We start from the raw sequence: 19,188 nt of genomic DNA on the forward strand, positions 1-19,188 counted from the left end.
CCCCCCCCACCGTTCCCCACCAACTCACCGGCTCCAGCCAGCCGGGCTTCCCCCACACGGATCCTGCTCCAGCGGCGACGCCTGAGGAGACAACCCCGCTTCATGAGTCACCCCCATAGCGACCAGCCAGGCTCCTCCACCCAAGAAACAAACCGCGACACAACCCCCGGCAGGACTCAGCCCTCACAACAGCCGCCGCCCGCTCCCGCCGCCCAGCAGCGACTGAGGGAAGCCGAGAACCTTCCAGAACACTCCCCTCCCCTTACGTAACGGGGAACCAGGGCGCAGGCGCGGGGGGGGGGGGGGGTTCCTTCCCCGCGCATGCGCACCGCCCGCCATCACTCCCCCGCCGCCAGTACTGCAGCCTATGCGCAGTAGGATCCGTTTGGGAGTCGCCTGCAACCCAGTGCGCCTGCGCGCAGCCGCCCCGTCTCCAGCGGAGGGGGGGTCGGCGGAGCGCCGCGCATGCGCCGTGTGGGCGGGGTCGGTGGCGAGGTGGGGGTGGCTGGCGGCCAACGGTCGTTCCCCGCCCTCAGGTAAGCGGGGAGTGAGGCGCCGGTTCGGGGCCTGAGCGCTCCCCGGGTAGGGCGGGACGCTTGAGCGGAGCCTTCTCCTCCCCTCCCGGATGGCCGTAGCCCCGCTAGATGTCTCCGGCCTTGGGTGCGGGAGGGCGGCGGGGCCCCCGCCTCCGCGGGCTGGCTGCGCTGACCGGCAGTGTCTTCGGTTTGTAGGCCGTCGCCTCTCCAGCGGTGTCCCGGGTGGGTGCTGGTGGCCAGGGTCTGTCAGCTGCTCTGCTCGGTCGTCCTTCGGGGGGGCCCCGGCTGTGGTAGCGTTTCGCGGTTCTAAGCTGCCTCGCACGGTGCGCATTGCTGTATGCCAGCTCCTGATGTGCGATGCGTTTCCTCTTGGAAAGAAAAGTCCCTTTTTCTTCTGCAGTTCTTCAGAGCGCTGAAAAATGTCAGGTTTTCTTGAGAGCTTGAGGTGCTCGGAGTGTGTTGACTGGGGAGAGAAACGAAACACGATCGCTTCTGTTGCTGCAGGAGTGCTGGTACGTACGGCTTCTCTTACGCTGCTTTTGGGCTTTTTAGATGTAGTCAGCTGTCGATGAGCTAAAAATTATTAGCTGTCTGAAGTAAAAGGAAGAACAGGTATACATAGTCCTTGTATGCAGGAGCAGAATTAATGACAAAATCTGTTTGGGGTGCTTGCATCCATGTGCTACTTAGGTTTCGCAGTTTCTACCCATGTAATAACTATTGGGAGTAGGTAAATCTCCAGCTTTGCATTTAACCTTGTTCCTAAGTTGATATCAAAACTAGTTACGCTATCAGTTGACTCTGGGTTGGAGACTGTAAGAATGATTTTATATGTTAATGTTTTCTAGAGTAATCTTATACATTGTTAAAAGGCTCATGTCCGTATTTTAAGGTATTGTGCTTTTTCTTCTTTTTTAATAGTTTTTTACAGGTTGGTGGATAATCATAGATGCAGCTGTAAAATACCCTAAAGTGGAAGACTTCAACCATTCATACCATGCTTGTGGGGTTATAGCCACTATTGCGTTCCTAATGTAAGTGTAACGTCTTGATCAGAGCTACACACTCCTAGAACTTATTTTATGCAATTAATAAAAGAACACATAGTATTAAATGGAGAGGTAACTAAGAATAACAAATCAAATTACTATCTGAGTATCTCTAATATCTTTCTTATATTTGTTGATATTTATAGTAAGGAACCATTTTTTAAAAATTAAGTATATAGTGCAGGTCTAAGTCTTATTAGTCTGGAGAAATGCTTTCCAAGTTTAGCCTTGTCTTTCTTTTAAAAAAAAAACAAAACCAAAACCCACAACATCATCCATTCTATATAGGTTTCTGAGAAGTTTCTCCTATTGTTTTGTAAATGCTTACTTCTTGCTTTACCTATGTTTACCCCGTTTTATCCTGTTTTGCTGGTACAGGATCAATGCCGTGTCTAATGGACAAGTGCGGGGTGACAGTTACAGTGAAGGCTGTCTAGGACAAACAGGTACGGTGGCGTAGGCTATTGTATAGCGATAGATCTGTGAAGCCCTTAGTCTTGGAAGAGTTGTAAGAGCTGTACCAGTGTGCACATTGTGTATCTGTGCATAGCTCTGGTGTGTGACAGGTGCTCTGAAACAAAAGCATGCTGAAAGTCACAAATGTCTGTACTCGGGACAGAGGCACAGAACATCCCTATATCTTTTTCAAGGTGCTCGGATCTGGCTCTTCATTGGTTTTATGATGGCTTTTGGATCTCTGATTGCTTCCATGTGGATCCTTTTTGGAGGCTATGTTGTTAAAGGTAAGAAACAGCATGGAATGCGACCTGATCCATTTTTGAAAATTTAAAGTATTTTAAATGACTATTGAATTTTAGAACTTATTTTTAGTTAAGTTTCTAGGCAGGGCCAGTTTTAATATTTTGGTTCCCTACGCACCACTATTCCATACTATCTACTATTATTGGGATGGATTTTCTCTACTTCTAAGTCACAAACTTCTAACTAGCCTCACTAGAAACACAGGTCTCAACTGAGAACTGTACTGATACAATTAGACTGCTGCAGTTATATGGGAATAATTCCCTGGATGAACGCTTATTCCCAGAATAAAAATTACTGACTTCATGCAGATTGCTCCCAAAGCCTATATGCTAAATTAGCAAAAGGGAAGAAATTAATTCAAATTGCCTATTTAAATTCATACCTTAACATGTACCACAGTAACTTTTTGTGAAGGCAAGTCTTGAGAAAGATGTGAAAACTGCAGTGTGTTAGTCTTTGTTCTTCAAAAGGAAGTTAGGTCACTTAAGTAAATGTAAAGATACTACTTGTATGTGGAGCTGAAGTGAATTTCAGACTAGTCAGGGCACATTGGTGGTTTTGTTTACATTCTTGTCAGCTTTCGCCTTACTCAGTGCACAGGGGATTTTCAAGGAAACCTAGGTGTGTTAGTTGCATAGGAGTGCTAATGTGCACTCCCACTTTGTGTGTCGATATATATGAATATATATGTATATATATTTAGACACACATGCATTCCAAACAGGATGTGCAGTCCCATGTAGTAATTACAGTCTTCGTGAGCATTGCATTTGAGAGGCACATTTTTGGTTATAGAACAGGACAGGCTTCTTTTATTTGGAAAGCTGAATGATGGCGGGGAAGCACAAAAGCTGTTGAGTTAAATTTCCAGTGAGGTAAGGCTTATGCTTGTGTTCTGCGTCACACCACTGAGCAACAGAGATTGGAGGTGACCATCTTGTTAGAGAAAGAAAGGGGTCTGCACAGTGCTGTCTTAATTGTATGAGAGAACAATCTGGCTTAGGTAGATGTGTTGTGTAGTAGCAACAGCACTAAGAGTTTGTTGTCACTTCACTCCTGCATCTTGTTGGGAATCCTACATGGTAATGGATCCCTCTATCAAACTTGGCTCCTTACCACTGCTTCACAGTGCATAGACTCCAGATATTCCTATTTAAATGAAACAGGTTATCTTTGTTAGCAAGTGCAATTTAGTGTCTCTGAAATGTCAGAGATGGGATATGCTTGAAAATGACTTCAAAAAAATTTATGGAGATTTTTTTCTTGTGTTAGAAAAACCAGTAGTATACCCAGGAATAGCTGTGTTCTTCCAGAATGCGTTCATCTTTTTTGGGTAAGACTATCTTCCATTGTTCATTTTTTGTCTAATTTGTTTTTAATGATAAAAACTGAAACATCCTGTAATCTGTTTTTGTTTTTTTTTTCTTAAACCCTGTTTGGTAACTAGACACGTGTGAATAAACTGCTGGTAAAGGCAGTAGATCTCTGGGATCTGTCTGCATAGGTTTCGTTGCAGGACCAGGCATTGGATTTACAAATACTACAACTTGCTCCCTGAAATCATGTATTTAAAGTACTAGTTATTTGATTTGCTCCATTATGTACTCATGTCCCTTTATTCTGTTTTAAACAGAGGACTGGTCTTTAAATTCGGTCGCACGGAAGACTTGTGGCAATGAACATGCCTGTGGAAGTGCATTGGCCATGCTGTTTTTTTAACTGCACACTCCCAAATTTTGTAAAACCATTTTGTAAACCGTAACCTTCAATTGTGTCTAAAGATAAAATAAGGAAAACTTAAATCATAGCACTAAAAATTCTGGTTCTATTCTGTTTCCTTTTTTTTACTCTTGTATGTTGATTTAAATGTTGTAATGTTTTTGACAAACGTAAAATTGCTACGAGTAACAATGGCAGTCACTTTTATGATATAATGTTTGCTACAAGTAAATAGTATAGTGGAAAATGGATGTATTTAACCAGCTGTTTCTATGACGTTATCTACAGTCCAAGACTTACTAAATGCTTTAAAACAACTTTTTAACATATATTTATTAAATATTTCCTATATCTGGACAATATAACCATTTCTTCAATTTCAAAACTTACTGTGTGTGGCTTTTCTTGCATAATATAGAACTATGCTGCTTTGGGATTCCCCCCCCAAATATTTAATTTATCCTGTGGCAATAATGGTGAGTAACAACTTACAGCTGCTGTGGATGACATTGTAGAGGCACAAGTACAAATGACGAAGTGGCTCTAGATGGAAGTAGCTCATCCACAAAGCCTGCTGTCAACTATTTTCTAACCACTGTAAAAAAAAAAAAAAGGAAGAGTAGTCCTCAGATCAGAGTCCTCTCTGTGGCAAAGAGTACTCCTCAGACCAGGGACGGTCACTACCAGGGAGAATTTTGATCCTGTATCTGCCCCTTCCTATGCATTCACCTAGGCTAGTTGCCCAAGAAATCAATGCTAAAAGAGATGTGGGAAAAAGGGAGGGAATAAAATACTATTCTTTAAAAGCACTCCTGCTAGAAAACCATTTGTGTTGCAGAAGTTATGTTTGGTTGGTTGCTGGGAAGTTAAGAAAGTGGAGAACACAAGCTGAGCCTGGATTAGACTATTGCACAGGTAGTAGTGTGTTACTGTGAGATAGTGTGACTATGTAAGCGTGCGTCCAGGCTGAATGCAGGCAGCTGATAAACTCGGCAGATCACTGGCTATTTTGTGACCTGGAAGTAAGAAAAACTGTCCCTTCCTCAGCAAGTAATTTTTCATTACTTGAAACCTGTCTCACACTTCTTTAACTGTAGTGATTTACTTTGCTTAATCCCAAATGAATGAAGGTCAGCATGCATTACTGCAGTGAGCATCAAAGAACTCATGCCTTGTCTTCAGTATGACATTTTTCCTCCTTGCTTCATTTTTAAGCAAGCATGCTGAATAAATAAAAACAATCAAATTTTGACTTTTTTATTAGGTAAGCATTTTTGAAAGAGTTTTTCTAGGTCAACTAGTTTGAAACAAAGAAGAAAGGCTGAAGATCACAATCCATTTAAAAACAAGGGTTTGCTTGCACAGAATCCTCTGCCTGGTCAGGCCCTAGCTCATGCACCAAAGCCTCCTGCTTGTCTCGGAGTAAAACAGCTCAACATACAACGCTTCAGAAATGGGGTCTTAGCCTTGGTACCATGCAGTACCAAGGACTATTCCCTCAGTCTCTCTGGTTGTCTATGCCTTTGGGGCAGCCAGGGCCTTTTGGGCAGCTGTGACCCCATGGTGGTGCAGACTGTCACAGCACAGACAGGCTGTTCTGAGGTTTGCTACCAAACCTTGAATACAAGTAAATACCATTGATTTCAGGGGCACCGTCCACAAGCAGAACAATTTAACTTCTTGCCATTTCAACTTCCAAATAGCTAGCCTGAGCCAAGTAATTATAGATTTTTCTTTAAGCAGTCAGATAACTCAAAGACTTCAGTCTGGCAAGATGCAGAGTTCTGGCCCTGATCCAGCTTACTCATCAAATCCTTGCTTAACGAGGCCTTCAACAGAATTAATTTAGCTTAAAAACAAGTACTTGAATGCTTCGCTAGATAAGAATGAGTATGTACTCCTTGAAAAATTATACTTTAAAATACATATTTTGGCTTTTAAACTTGGGAGCTAAAAATAGTTTAAAGTTTCCAAGCATTTGTATTGATAAGCCATTACAGCAATTAATGCAGCCAACTTTTTTGTATGTATCCCACAAAAGAATATTTAAGGTAAGGCCAACAAAGCAGAAAAGCTAAATGCAGCGTGAGTTTGCATCTGTAAAGTTACACTCTGTATCTTTCAAGAATAACTACAACAGTTTATTACTAATTTTTTTGTGGGATGCCATTGGGATGGCTTTTTTGAGCCTGTGAATTGATACTTAAGTGCTCTTTCAACCCATCGTAGTTATTGATTTTCTCTAATGACAAACAGGAAAAGCTTTTCTTGGTCAAATCTGTCATCTGGGTTCCTCCATTCAAAATCCAACAGCCAAATGGGGAAACTGTGAAGACAAACATTCTTGTATCAGAACATTTTATGCATCAAATCATCATGTGAAAAAGGCAATGGAAAACCTCCTTAGAAGCTTATTTTCATCCATTTCTTTTTTCTGTAATTCAGATATAGCATCACATTCAGCACCTAAAGGTGCCCAAGGCCTGTGTTTGTGCATCAGACTGAACAGCCGCTCTGCACCCATGAAGGCCAGGAGGCTTGGTCTGTTTGCATAAAAAGCACGTTCCATTCCATTCACTGGCTTCTAAAAATCTCTCTCTTAGATGCTGCTCAAGTCTCCTCAGGGACTGTGTATGAAGCACAGAGGCCAGGGCTGTCAATCCCAGAGGATGTCTGAGCACCTAAGATTATGTGTTACAACAAACAAGATCATTTCAATTCAGCCCTGTGGCCGCCAACAGCTCTGACAATCTTAGCTGAAGACTACATGCATTTATAATGTTCAGGCTCTGAATCAACTGTGGGAACAGTTCATCCATTTCAAACAGGGCATCCAAAATGGAATTCTCCTTTTTTAAATTCAAATACCTAGAGTTCTTCATCAAGGTCAACAAGGTGCTATATATACTCCCACAAAGTTAATTTTACATTGAAACTTACCTCCCAATAAAACTGGTCTTCAAAGTACTTTGATACAGGGGTGGTCTTAAACAGTTTGAGGTTTACGATTAAACCTATTTGTGAAAACACATATATCCAATATAAATGTGTACATCAGGGAAAGGGGAAGATTGTGTGTAACTGGAGGTTTCTTAGTAACACACATCCAAATGTAACATAGATCAAAATACACATTCAGAACTAAATGCTTCAGTAGAGCCCCTTGACTCAAGCTGACCTTAAATACAAAGAGAGAAGCTTGCCAGGATCAAGGCTTGTGTTATTAAAAATTAATTACTCTAGGTAAAACCCCATTAAACAGCCTGCCAGATTCTAAAAATACATCAAAAATTATTAACTTCTTGCATGAAAAATGCCTGTGTCTTTAAAGCAATTGGGCTTATCAGCACTGTTAGCTTGGGATTTCAGATGGAAACATCTGGATTTTTAAACAAGTGGTTAAACACTGAATGTTTGATTATTTTAGCTGAATGTTTTTTAAAAATCTGCTTGATTAGCTCAACTTCTTAATTACACCGAAAGTAATGCAGAGGTTTCAGATCAATTAAAGGACAAAAAAAATCAAAATTATTTTAGATTGTATCACACAGCAATTTTCATCTGTCATTTCTCTTTTATTCAAGACAGTTAACAGCTGTAGAAAAACAGCAGCTGCCATAAAACAGTATGTCACATGGGAAACACAGGAGCCCTGATGACTGCAAACCACTAGTGATCAAAGGCCTAGTGCTTGGCTGATGCAAGCAAGCTACTGACATTTTTGAAACTTTGCAGATTCATACCAACTGGCCTAAAAAGTGACAAGCTCTAGACAGCATTTTTCTGTCACTGAGACAATACCCAAATGTAAAAATACTTTCATCCTCACACAGCTCCTGTCTGAAATTTGAAGGCAACTGTTAAGCATCTAAAAATAAACTTCACCAATGAAAGAATGGTGCTAATAGGTTATTTATGTTGACTACATCTCTTCTTCAAAAGTCTGGTTTTGAAGAGTCCCTGGCATGTTTCCATGGTTTCTACAATTAATTCACCCATAGACACATTTCAGAGCCCCAGTTAAACTGGCCTCTTTCTGCAAGGCGTTGCACTGGCATGATAGCAGGTGCAAGATGACATAACCCTTGTCCCGAGGAAATGAGGAAGATAATTACTGAAACATGTTTTTCAATACTGACCTGTAATAAAACCTGTGATCAAGGCAACACTGATGGTCAGGCAGAAGGCACCAATAGGAATCATGACCAAATAATCCAGTCTGAAAAGCAAAACAAGTGTTTCACCTTTTACAGTTGCTGAATTTAGCATTAAGAGCGTTAATGAATCTCTATCTACACAGCATTTTACATCAAGACCTCTCATAAAATTCTGTTACTCTCAGATCTCTCTGCAGCTGCAGTTAGATGTTTTAAGAGATTCTATCCAGCCTAATACAGACTTCAGAGGACATATTTTGCCCTTAGAAACCATCACTATGGTACTAAAACTTCATTAAATTTGTTTGTTTCAATAAGAACATGACGAGAAGCGTAAGGCCCTTATGCCACACCGCGATTCATTCCTGTGTAAACAGAAAATCAGAGAACTTCTTGTATGACACGACATGAGCTTGATTTGCAAAAATGAGGTGCCAGTACCAGATCAGAACAACCTATGGAGAACATTTTTAACTGACCCCTTCAGCTTTTGCAGGGTATCTCCCCAAGTATATTTTCCAGTTCAGTGTCCAGACTGGCTTTAGTCCAAAGTGGCATTCTTGCCTCTGAGTCAGAGTTAAAGCCTCATTCAAAGAGAAGTGCTGATTTCTGCCCCCCCGACCCCCCCGTATTAGCATACAAAGCTCCCCAAAACACATCACAAAAGCCAAAATCAGTCTTGGAAGGATGCATATCCACAGCCTTCATCTCCTATGTCTGCTGTATTTAATATCAAATAAGAAGGGAGACAGAAAACAGGACTAAAAGCTAGTATTAAAGTTTTGATCCAAACTCTGCTCAACTCTGAAAGTCTTTGTTACTGACTTTTTTGGACTTCAGAGATTATCTTATGTTATCTGGTATAAAACGATTTATCTGTGATGACATTCGGGCTTTCTGTATGTGTAAGAACTCTTCTCAGGAAACATGACAATAATGATTAGCTAAGCTTATTACTTAGTAGCAGTGATTTATGTACCTTGGTGACTCGGTCCATTCTTTTAATACTGAGAGAACAACCTGGGCAAGAGCTCCAAGCACACCAGGCAAGCCAAAAGTGAAATGAATTCCAGAGGTATCATGAATCTTGAGAGCAGGATGCAAGCACCTCTGGGAAGAAGAAAAGGTTTAAGTGATACACTAAAACACAAGTTGGTAAAAGCATATTGTCTATTGCAGACCTAGAAAATGAACTTTGGTCTTGGAAGTTGCAATCCTGCACTCTGCTCAAAAGACTTCGCGTTTCCTAGCTTTAATCTCTTTGAAAGAGAGGTTTCCCTTGAGGTATGTTACATTGGAAAAGAAATTTATACAGCTTATACAAAAAACAATTTCAGGTTTTGAGTATTACCTGTAAACAGTAAGATCCTAATACGCCTATGCCACTGGCAAGCAGACCCAAAATCATTGCAATCCAAGGATACTCGATAATGTTTGCTGCATAACCAACAGTGACCCCACCAGCTAGTACTGCACTGTGGATATCAGTCTGTAAAATAAAACAACAAAAACATGGAGTGAGAATTTGGTCATCACTTACAGGAGCTCAGTATCATAGATTGCTATTCTCATGCAAGCGCAATCTCTTTAGGGTGAATTTGGGCTACTGTATACTGTAAATTACAATCTGAGAACATAATTTCTAAGGTACAGCTTCAGTGTTCTGCTTGGGAGGCTAATGATGACTGTCAGGCTGAAAACCTGGACTTGTTTTTATTTAATAGCTATTATACTTCCAGTATATTACTGAGATAACAGAAAAATATCTTCTCCATGCAGTGATTTTTCTCTCATGTCTTACCATTCTGAATTTTCCATCCTTTGCGGTCAGAAGAGACAACACGAAGGCAGTTACAGCACTCGCTGCAAGGGCAAAGTAGGTGTTGTAGATTGCTTTGGTCTTGTTGTTCTTAAGTAGTACAGAATTGAAGCTTGGCCAGAATACCCAGAGAAAGAGAGTACCTTGGAGACAAAGACAAGCAACTATCATTACCTGCTCTAACACAGTGAATCCATCACCAGCTGTCTCTGGAGGGCTCCACCCCGCATTTTGCATTTGCTATAATTCCCATGTTGTAAACAAAGGATAACAATTCACAACACAGACAGCCCTGAGAGTTACCTGCTATACCAACACCTTCCCAGAAACATACCACTGTAATGTCAAACATACAGCCAAAGCACAGCTCTGCTGGCATCTGGCTGGTCCTTTGCAGAGTTGAAGGCAGGATTCTCTATTCAAGAAAACCTTTTAACTTCAGCTTTGTACTATCGTTCCCTTAAATGCAGGTTCAGATACAAGTGGGAACAATCCCACTGTTGATTTCCAAATGATCAGCATCCTGCCTGTTCTGCACAGGCATGAGGGCCTTGCTCCAATGTCCTTGGCCAAAATTTCTGCTTATTTTCATGGAACTGTGAAATAACTGTTCAAAACCAGCTGCAAGAGAGAATGAAAGCAAGCCAAGGAGGAAGAGAAAACAGCTCACATGGTACAAATCACTATAAAGAAACACAAAGTCCCCTTTGGAATGTCTTTTACCTTGGCTGCCAGTACAACTGGTACTGGTTGTCTTGCCTCCTGGCAGGGTTTGAAGAGAAAAAGAGGATGAACTGGATTATAAGAACAGAATCCTCTCTACCTCTACTAGGATTACTCCAGGGGAGGGCTAAAGACCAATAGCTGGAGCTGAGGTGATCATGCTTCACCAACTCAGCTACACACAGCTTAACTTCCTTGTTATCTGTGAAAAAGTTACCTACCGAATAGCTACTCCCTAGTATATGGGTCCAAAAGAACAATTCACTTTCCTCCTGTAAGATCACTGCACGGTGTCACACTTTCATAACCACGTAGGCTTCGCTAACAATAGGAATGAAAACAGGTTCTTGTGCTTCTATGACCTGGGCCCTAATTGTCAGCATTTAGGAATCTCTGCCTCTATAAAACAAGTTCACTGCTTGGCAGGATACATCTTTTTCTAAGTGCATATGGATACACACCCACAGATGAAATTCCAACCAGCAGAGGGAAGTAAGTGGCCTCACACTAAGTCTAGTTGGACCACACATGGCAATCTGTGCCTCTGCTCCCTGAGTTAAGCATAGCTCTAAGTGCACAGATGACAATACAAACAAGCAACAGTTTATTTTGCCTTGTCCAGTCATTATTTTTTGCTGTCCAGTCAACTTCCATAGCTAATGTTCTGTTCATGCTACAGAGGTACCAGACCCCTGTTCAATTCACCTGACAGTAACTAACTTGAACTGTTCTTGCTCAAGTCAATTAAGAAGCGACACAGGCATTGTCACTACACAGCACAATGGTTAACTCCAGCTTCTAGCAACCCTGGCAGCTACTGCTTTTGTACAAGCTTGTCTTGGCTCCTTGAAATCCAATTTCCATTGCTAATTTTCACCCTTCCCGTGCACCAAGGTGGTGATAACCATGCCTCTCAGACAAGAGAGGTCATTTTGGCAATTCAAAACCTACGGTAGCAGTGAGGACTGGTGGAATGGTCTATACTATGACAATCTTATTTCCATTGATTAATCAGTCACATACACACACACAAAAGTATCTACTAATGCCACTGAAGCATTCTTATGAGTATCTGCTCAGCTATGGAAATAAAACAGTCACCATATGAGTCCGAATGCGGGTGAAGACCTCGGCACCCTTCACACAGCCCTCAGAAGCGGGATGCAAAAAGGAACTGTGAGGAATTTGCCTGCCCAGCTGCTCCTTTCTACCCATGTTATGTCAGGAATTATTCAAGACATGGCAATATGATTACTCCAAATAGCAAACACTTGGTTGTAGCAAGCTGCACTAAAATTATAATGAAGGATTAACAGTGTCTTGTTAAGTTAGATTAAAATACTGATCTTCTTGAATTCTCCAGCAAACCAAGAACTCCAGGGACTCAAAAGAGCAGCATTTAAATTTCTCTTTCCCTCAACTGGGTGAAGACTGACTGAGAATTAAGACTCTGTAGGCCTTTGCAGAAAGATCTTAGCTCAGCTGGTGGCAGTTACATAACAGAAGTGATGCTAATAAAGAAACCAAATTGCTTCTTTAAGAAAAAGAATGGACCTCCTATACATTCAGCCTATCATCACTCAGATCCTTCCTCATGTGCCTGTCTGTATCACATTCCCCACCCTTCATCAGGCTTTTATCTTTTCATTTACGTTACTAGGCAGGGACTGCCTTTTTTTATATCTCTGTACAGCACCTTGCAAAACAAAATTGAGCCTTGGCCCCAGCCAGGAACCGTAAGCACTCCTGAAATACAAGTAATGACCTCAACTTTGGTGCATAGGTCCCTTACCAATATGCCTATACAAGCCCAAAGGGGACAACTTAGCTGGGAGAGGGAACGGTTAACCTGGCATAGCCTTTATGCTGAGACTGACAAAAGCACACTAAGCCACAGCCATTGCAGGAGTGGCTTATACGCCTGGTGGGAAACATGCTGAGACTTACCAACTCATTGTCAGAAACCACGAACGACAGCAGCAGCAGTTTTCTATGCTTGGCTGCATTCAGACCTGCACTTTGGATGCAAAAGCTTCAGTGTGCCGTGGCCAGCCCCTAGAAACATTCCTTATGTTCTTACTGCAATCTCTTCTTCCAGCTGAGACATTAAAGCAAATGCCTTACCTAACATTGACAACAAATCCGACTTCGGGGTACTCGCATTCTTCTCAGTCCTTGGTGATGGCTCAGAGAAGTGTGAGGAGACAGCCAGACCAAAGTAGGCTCCAAACAGGTGAACATGCATCATGCCGATATCGTCAGGAACCTGTATCAATAGAAAAATCAAATTTGTGGTTTATTTCATCCCACAGGAAGCCTTTGGTGCAGTTCCTGATATAGTTGCTCATGTAACCTCCCTACAAGCAATTTCTTTTCACAATCCCTCAGTTTATGCATGAGTTATTTATGCGAGATTAACTTATCTGAATTCAGTGCAGCACATAAACACACAATTCATATACAGAGTTTGGGGTATGTTTACATTGTACATTAAATGCAAGTCTGACTCTGCTGCCCATACTGGGCTGGTACACCATTCACACTGGAAATCTTCCAGACTGAACTGACACAGGGAGGGGGTAAAGTTTAAAGGCGATTAGTACCTTAGCATAGGTCAAGGCTGTCATCATGTGTTGGGGATGGTCAGGGCATGGGCAAGGCCAAATGCACTACATCCCAATCCATCAGATCAGCTCACCCTTTAAGGCCAAGAATATAGATCTAGGCAATTATATAGATAAAAGAGTGCGCAGGGTTTGGAGTTCCATGTCCTTAAGTTAGACTTCATCTCTTAATGAAAACATGGCCACAGTCTAACTGAGATGAGATAAAATACACTGATGTTCCTGTCAGCAGAGCACTAACAAACCACCAAAAGGCAACATTCCAAAGTCCCAGTGAAATTTTCCCCCATGTGCCTGGAAATCATACTACAGTACCTCCAGGGATGTGGTGTTGATCCATCTGCTCATATGGAAAGCTATTATCTCCACAACTGCCGTAAGAATTAACTGCACAGGATTAGCCTTCCCAAGAACAGCTCCAGTAGAGATGACCACAGCAGTCATACTCACAGCAGCCTTTGTTATTCTGCAATAAAAGAAAGAAAAAAATAATTCTGTATCAGGACCACACCAGGGCCAAGAAAGAAAGAATGACAGACAGTAAAATGTACTTAAAAACCCAAAGCCTTCTAAAATGTCTGCAAATATGACTATGCTAATTCACAAATAGGTCCATATAACAAGGCATCATCCTTCACAAAGAGCAATCAGCAGTTCTAGATTATTCCAGTTCTAACAGAAACTAATTACCTTTTCAGACCATCTTCGTATTCCCTTTGAAGAAGGAAACCTAATAAATCTTCTATCAGCACAGAGCATTGGACACCAAGTACAATGATCAGGAGGTTGAATCCAGTGCTGCTAAACCCATATCTTTTCAGAAATGTCAGGAAAAAGCCAAAACCAAAAATCACCATGTGGCTGACATCTTGAAAAGCTGCATGACAGAAAAGACCAAGACAGCAGTGACGTTATTAATGTAGACTGGATTTCTGGTTAAAAAAATTAATAAAAAATCACAATTAACTAAGAAGCCTTCAGATAAAAATTCAGGTGCCATTATTATTGAGTGAGGAATTCCAGAGCTTTCCTTCCAATCCATAAGTAATGAGAAAAACAACACCCTTGATGCTGAATTTATTTTTACAAAGTAATCAGAATGGATGCCATAGGATGGGGGTTGAGGGGTCAAAAAGCACAACAGAAATTAAGTACATTTAGCAATGAAATTTGGACATTCATTTAATGAATTTAAAGAGCTTAAGTTGGACTTTTCAGGGAGAGTTACTGTGAATTAGTGCTGATTCATTCCTTGAGGGCATTAGGGAAGAAATGAGTTACAAAGAGAAACCTGTATGAAGCCCTCATCTGCGTAGAAGGAACAGAAACAGCAGTAGAAAGAGTTTAATACGGAAACCAGCACCATTGCATAAAAGGAAGAGGCCACCCAAGATATAAGCTCTTGGGTCTGTAGCCCTGGAATTGTCCCCCGGGACATGCTAACAGTCATATTCTCATATGGTTGTGCCAGCCTCTACATATAGCAAAATATTAAACTGCTAGTAAGTAGGTCTCATTTTTCCAGCTATAAAACTGGGAGGGTAACACAAGAATGTCATGAGGATTAATCAGCTCATATTTGCACAACACCGTAAATACATTACACACTATGGCCATAGCATAATCTGCTAATACATTCCTTTGATCAATGCACAAAATAAATCTCCAGAATATATTTAAACCCTTAATTCCACTGTATTAACTTCATTTATTTACATCAAGCATTCAAATACTGCCATCCTGAATTCTTACTTTGTAGCACAACAACGCCTTCACATGCCAAGACCTCACAGAGGTAGGCGCTTAACATAGAGCAGTGCCTGCCCTCAGAAGCTTTGTTGTTCATAGAAGCTTGCTACCTTCATAGGAGTCAAGATTACCACAAACAGGCAGCAGAAAACAGACCAACAATGCAATTTAGTATCACTTATGGTGTCATTCACTGTCATTGGTTTGATACAAATACACACCATACATAGCAAGGTACCGTACTTAAAGGGCGGTAAAAACATTCTGCTTCTCACTAACAGTTACACAAACCTGCTGAATCCCATCTCTATTGCACTGCAAAATAAAAGCAGGCATTAACCCTTCCTTTCACAGCAACAATTCCAATCTTACCTGGGTAGGAGATGGTTGATACGGGTGCATCATCGTCTGAGAACAAAAAGTAAAAGAGGATAATCAAAACAACTTCCAGAAAAAGGAGTATCCATGGCACGCTGTTTTGGAAGTTGCGGTATTTAGAAGGCATTGTGCCCTAGACTACATTAAGCACAAACACATTAATATTTTTTTCTATAAAAATGTTCCAGTAACCTCACACCAATAGAAAAGGAGTTGTGGGGGGAAAGGAATAAAAACTTAGAGCGATAAAAAGCCCAAGAGGCGTCAGCAAGGAACAGCTCCTTATCTGTGGCATGTCAGGAGCCCAAACTTACCACAACTGACATGGACTGAACTCAAAAAGTACTCATGAACACAGACATATCTAGCTGTCAATACTGTAATGCTCCAGGATACCACCCATACAGTACTTTTGGCTGCTGTTGAGCCTTACATATCAGCTAAATGGCAAGTAAAGAAGAACATGGACTCACAAGAACAGGATGTTGAAGTTCATGCAAAAACATTATTTATTTACATTGCTCATATCCATCCGAGATCCAGGTCCCTTCATGTAAAGGTCAGGGAAGGTCCTGTTGAGATTCTCAATGTGATTCTCGGGTTGGTTAGGCTATAGCTCTACATCCATGCCCCACGACAAACCTTCTCATACATGATGAATCCAACCCAACACCAGAGAATCAAGAATCTCTGGACATGCAGAGGTGATGTAGCATTTCTGATGCTACTTGTAAGATTGGTCTATTGGTTATACTATGGCTATGGAAACAGCTACAGTGAACACTCTGGAAGACCTTGGTAATCCCCAGGCTGGGAAGTTGCAGGCAGACAGCACTGTTCAGTGTGCTGCTGGCTTTTAATTGAGAACCAAACCACAGACCTACACCCTCCTGATTCTTTAATTCAGACCTAGCCTTCATCCAGAAGTGTAGCAACTTCTATTACCACATTGTGGCTACAAAGTACCTGTTGCCTTACAGGTTCTGAGCCTTTTGGTAAGGCAAAGGCTTTTTTTAGTTGTTGGTTTTTTTAAACCAGGAGCCACTAGAACTAGTATTTTGGGCACATGAGCAGGGCTATATGGTGAAAGCTAACTATGTTCAGTATATCGCTGTGCACAGATGTCATAATTTGTTAGATTATTTGGTTGTTGAGGACAATTTATGAATCCATAATATGAACATTACCATCTTCTCAGTATTCACTGTGCTTTTGGTAAACTGAACGCTTCTTTGTTCATGTAGTCCAGAAGATTAAAGTACTGTAATTATGCCTCAGACTTTCTACTTTGAGGACATTTCAAACTCAGTGCTGTGCTTGCATGCTGGGGGTTGAGATAGTAACAATGCGTACAAATGGGTAGAAAGCCACCTACTGGTGACAGAAATATGTCAGACAAGCACATACGCAGAAAAATTCCTGTTCACTTGTATTTTAGGACATTCCTCCTGCAAACCCAGGCCGTATGGCACAATAGTAGTTTTCAAGCCATCTGTGAAAGGTTTGCATTTGTGGTGGCAACTTGCACCTTCCTCACATGCAGTATCAATTTGCTTTACCAGCTTTTATTTAGGCCTAACAAAACCGTCAAGTATCCTTACCCCCATTTCAGAAACTCCTACATAGCATTCAAAGGACTTTTCCAGACATGCAGAGCGCTGCCCTGACTTCAGAAAAATCCTGATACAGAAAGATCTACATTCAGCTCCTTTTTATAGGAATTCTGTGATCACGTGGTAATTCAGACAGAACCAGAACTCCTAGTGAACTTTCTCTAAACAAGAAAAAGATGATAGCTGAAACAGCAATTTAAGAATTGATTTAGCTAACTGATGCAGTGTCTTTGTGTGGTTTATAAATGCAATATATCTAATTAGCTTTTATTTGTTTCCTGCAAGACAAACCATTAGGACTCATACCCAGGGTAAGAATGACCCAAAGCTCCTTCCACCATTTTGCCATGGTCAAATGAACACAACTAGCTCTTTTGACACTTGTTACCAAATCTGCTGTCAGCATTAACACTCAGGGAAAATACACCAAAGGCTAGGAATTTACCCATGTTTTTCCCCCAGGATGACATGCCACACCGCCAACGCTGATGTTTGGACTTCCAGCCTAAACTCCCTCACGGACCGAAAGACTTAAGCTCAGTGATCTCAGACAGGGAGAAGTACAAAATAACTTTCAGATCAGAGCTCCACTACCAGCAAAATATCCCCATCGGCTCAGCCAAGAAGGCCAGCAGCCTCAGGTGCACTCCTCTGTGCCAGTTTTAACGCCATATCGGGACTCGCACTCCTCAGACTCAGCCCAACCCTTGTTCAGGGAGGCCCGTTAACCCCCAGAGAGGCCTGGCAGGTCCGTGACACCCCACCCAGCTCCGGGCGAGGCCGGAGAAGAGAAGGGCAGCACGGAGAGGCGCTGGGCGCCCCGGGCATCGCTACCCTCCAGTCAGCCAAAGGGCGGGCGGGGCCGAGGCGGGCCTAGCCGCGTTGGCGGCCTCCCTCAGCCTCGGGGGCCGCCATTGGTTTCCTCACGGTTATCCACAGTCCAAAAGGGACCACAGGACTTGGGGTGGGGGCTCTGCCGAGCGGCCACCGGAGCGGGGAGGCCCAAAGCCCTGGCTCCGGGCCCTGAACCGGCGGCGGCGGCGCGGAGAAGAGGCGGCGCCCGGCCGTGACTAGGCAGGCCCGGGCGGCAGCAGGGTCGGTGGGAACCTCCCCGCCCCTCGGCTCCTATTGGCTGAACACCCACCCCTCCCAACAGGCCTCCCTTAGGGACTAGCCTCCCATTGGCCCAAGGCTGGCGTCCCTCATGGCCTATGATTGGCCCATCTCCAGCCATCGTCCGTCTTTGGGCCGATCGGGGGAAGAGAGGCCGAGTCGCCCCGCCCTCCCCGGCTTCCTGCCCCGCGATTGGACCGATCGCTTGTCACTCTGCTGTGTGCGTTCTTTATTGGCGGGAGGAGTCCGTCAGTCACTCTGAGGGTTTTTTTTTTTTACCCTCTGGTGAGCCATCAGCCCAGGGCAGCGCTATGGGGGAAGCACAGGGCACGACAAGCTGCCTCCACTTACCTTTACACCTGAGACTTAGCTCTCCTTTTGCCAACAGCCTATTTGCCAGAGAGGTTGTCAATCAAGTTTGGGGGGCGGTACTTCAGTGCTACGGTGACAGAGGAAATTGAGCCCTCCTTCTTCCGTTTCCGAATGGATAGCTGAGCTGTCCTTTGATTTTTATTTGTCTCTTCCATTGGGCGGTTTTGCTGTCGATCACAACACGGGGCGAGAGCCAGCCCAAAAGGACAGTAGGCGGGAGAAGAACAAAACCTATTCAGGGATTGGCCCACAAGCCATCAATCCACGAATCCTTCTCTTTGACGGGTTCTCGCGGCCGTCAATCAAGGGCGTGGGCGGGCCACCCGATAGCGCGGGGCGGGACCAACTTTCTGATGCCGCGATGGGCCTCCCAGGCCGTCCGTCTGCCTTTCCCCGCTGCCGATTGGCCGAGCACGCCGTCATTCCGGCGGGCTCAACCGCTTGATTGGGCAGCGCCGGGAAAGGCGGGGCGCTGCGCGGCGGCTGCGCGGGGGGACGCGGCGGGGAGGGACGGACCAGGAATTATTTTTATTTCTTTGTTTCCCGGGGAAAAAAAAAAAAAAAAAAAAAT

General features: G+C 43.0%; 3 protein-coding genes across 7 annotated transcripts in view; 1 reads left to right on the plus strand and 2 right to left on the minus strand.

Annotated features, from left to right (window-relative positions):
- Positions 1 to 224, minus strand: part of RSRP1 (arginine/serine-rich protein 1) — a 5,772-nt gene extending 5,548 nt beyond the window's left edge. For both annotated transcript variants that reach the window (XR_774901.1, XM_010576107.1), the window contains exon 1: positions 29 to 224. Coding sequence is in view for 1 of the 2 variants with exons in the window: in XM_010576107.1 (XP_010574409.1) it covers positions 29 to 117 (89 nt within the window). In the remaining variant the exon portion in view is untranslated. The remainder of the gene's footprint in view (positions 1 to 28) is intronic.
- A 117-nt stretch (positions 225 to 341) lies between these two features.
- TMEM50A (transmembrane protein 50A) lies at positions 342 to 4,454 on the plus strand. 3 transcript variants are annotated; one of them, XM_010576108.1, is made up of 7 exons: positions 342 to 536; positions 937 to 1,048; positions 1,458 to 1,570; positions 1,964 to 2,031; positions 2,236 to 2,328; positions 3,623 to 3,683; positions 3,984 to 4,454. In XM_010576108.1, the coding sequence occupies exons 2-7, from the start codon at positions 956 to 958 to the stop codon at positions 4,027 to 4,029; spliced, it is 474 nt and encodes a 157-aa protein (XP_010574410.1). In that variant the 5' UTR covers positions 342 to 536; positions 937 to 955; the 3' UTR covers positions 4,030 to 4,454. The 3 variants fall into 3 exon arrangements, with proteins under 3 accessions (XP_010574410.1, XP_010574411.1, XP_010574412.1); XM_010576109.1 differs by lacking the exon at positions 342 to 536 and adding an exon at positions 542 to 582; XM_010576110.1 differs by lacking the exon at positions 342 to 536 and adding an exon at positions 600 to 758.
- A 78-nt stretch (positions 4,455 to 4,532) lies between these two features.
- Positions 4,533 to 17,615, minus strand: RHCE (Rh blood group, CcEe antigens). Of its 2 annotated transcripts, XM_010576112.1 has the most exons (11): positions 17,578 to 17,615; positions 15,514 to 15,549; positions 14,083 to 14,269; positions 13,708 to 13,858; positions 12,893 to 13,034; positions 10,028 to 10,188; positions 9,578 to 9,715; positions 9,206 to 9,336; positions 8,209 to 8,288; positions 7,010 to 7,083; positions 4,533 to 6,395 (listed from the first exon to the last, which is right to left on the minus strand). In XM_010576112.1, exons 1-11 carry the CDS (start codon positions 17,600 to 17,602, stop codon positions 6,369 to 6,371), a joined length of 1,152 nt encoding a protein of 383 aa, XP_010574414.1. In that variant the 5' UTR covers positions 17,603 to 17,615; the 3' UTR covers positions 4,533 to 6,368. The 2 variants fall into 2 exon arrangements, with proteins under 2 accessions (XP_010574414.1, XP_010574413.1); XM_010576111.1 differs by lacking the exon at positions 17,578 to 17,615 and having other exon boundaries at positions 15,514 to 15,827.
- Positions 17,616 to 19,188: the final 1,573 nt, after the last annotated feature.

The sequence above is a fragment of the Haliaeetus leucocephalus genome, unplaced genomic scaffold (assembly GCF_000737465.1).
Source record: "Haliaeetus leucocephalus isolate CR32 unplaced genomic scaffold, Haliaeetus_leucocephalus-4.0 Scaffold517, whole genome shotgun sequence".
NCBI lineage: Eukaryota > Metazoa > Chordata > Aves > Accipitriformes > Accipitridae > Haliaeetus > Haliaeetus leucocephalus.

Bases quoted from the DNA above. Each gene is read 5' to 3' on its own strand.
- TMEM50A (XM_010576108.1), top strand. From the start codon at position 956: ATGTCAGGTTTTCTTGAGAGCTTGAGGTGCTCGGAGTGTGTTGACTGG. The intron at 1,571-1,963 runs GTAAGTGTAACG...TTGCTGGTACAG, and splicing joins GCCACTATTGCGTTCCTAAT to GATCAATGCCGTGTCTAATG. The intron at 2,329-3,622 runs GTAAGAAACAGC...TTCTTGTGTTAG, and splicing joins TGGAGGCTATGTTGTTAAAG to AAAAACCAGTAGTATACCCA.
- RHCE (XM_010576111.1), bottom strand. From the start codon at position 15,646: ATGCCTTCTAAATACCGCAACTTCCAAAACAGCGTGCCATGGATACTC. The intron at 13,859-14,082 runs GTAATTAGTTTC...CTTTTATTGCAG, and splicing joins TACGAAGATGGTCTGAAAAG to AATAACAAAGGCTGCTGTGA. The intron at 13,035-13,707 runs GTACTGTAGTAT...CTATTGATACAG, and splicing joins TCAACACCACATCCCTGGAG to GTTCCTGACGATATCGGCAT.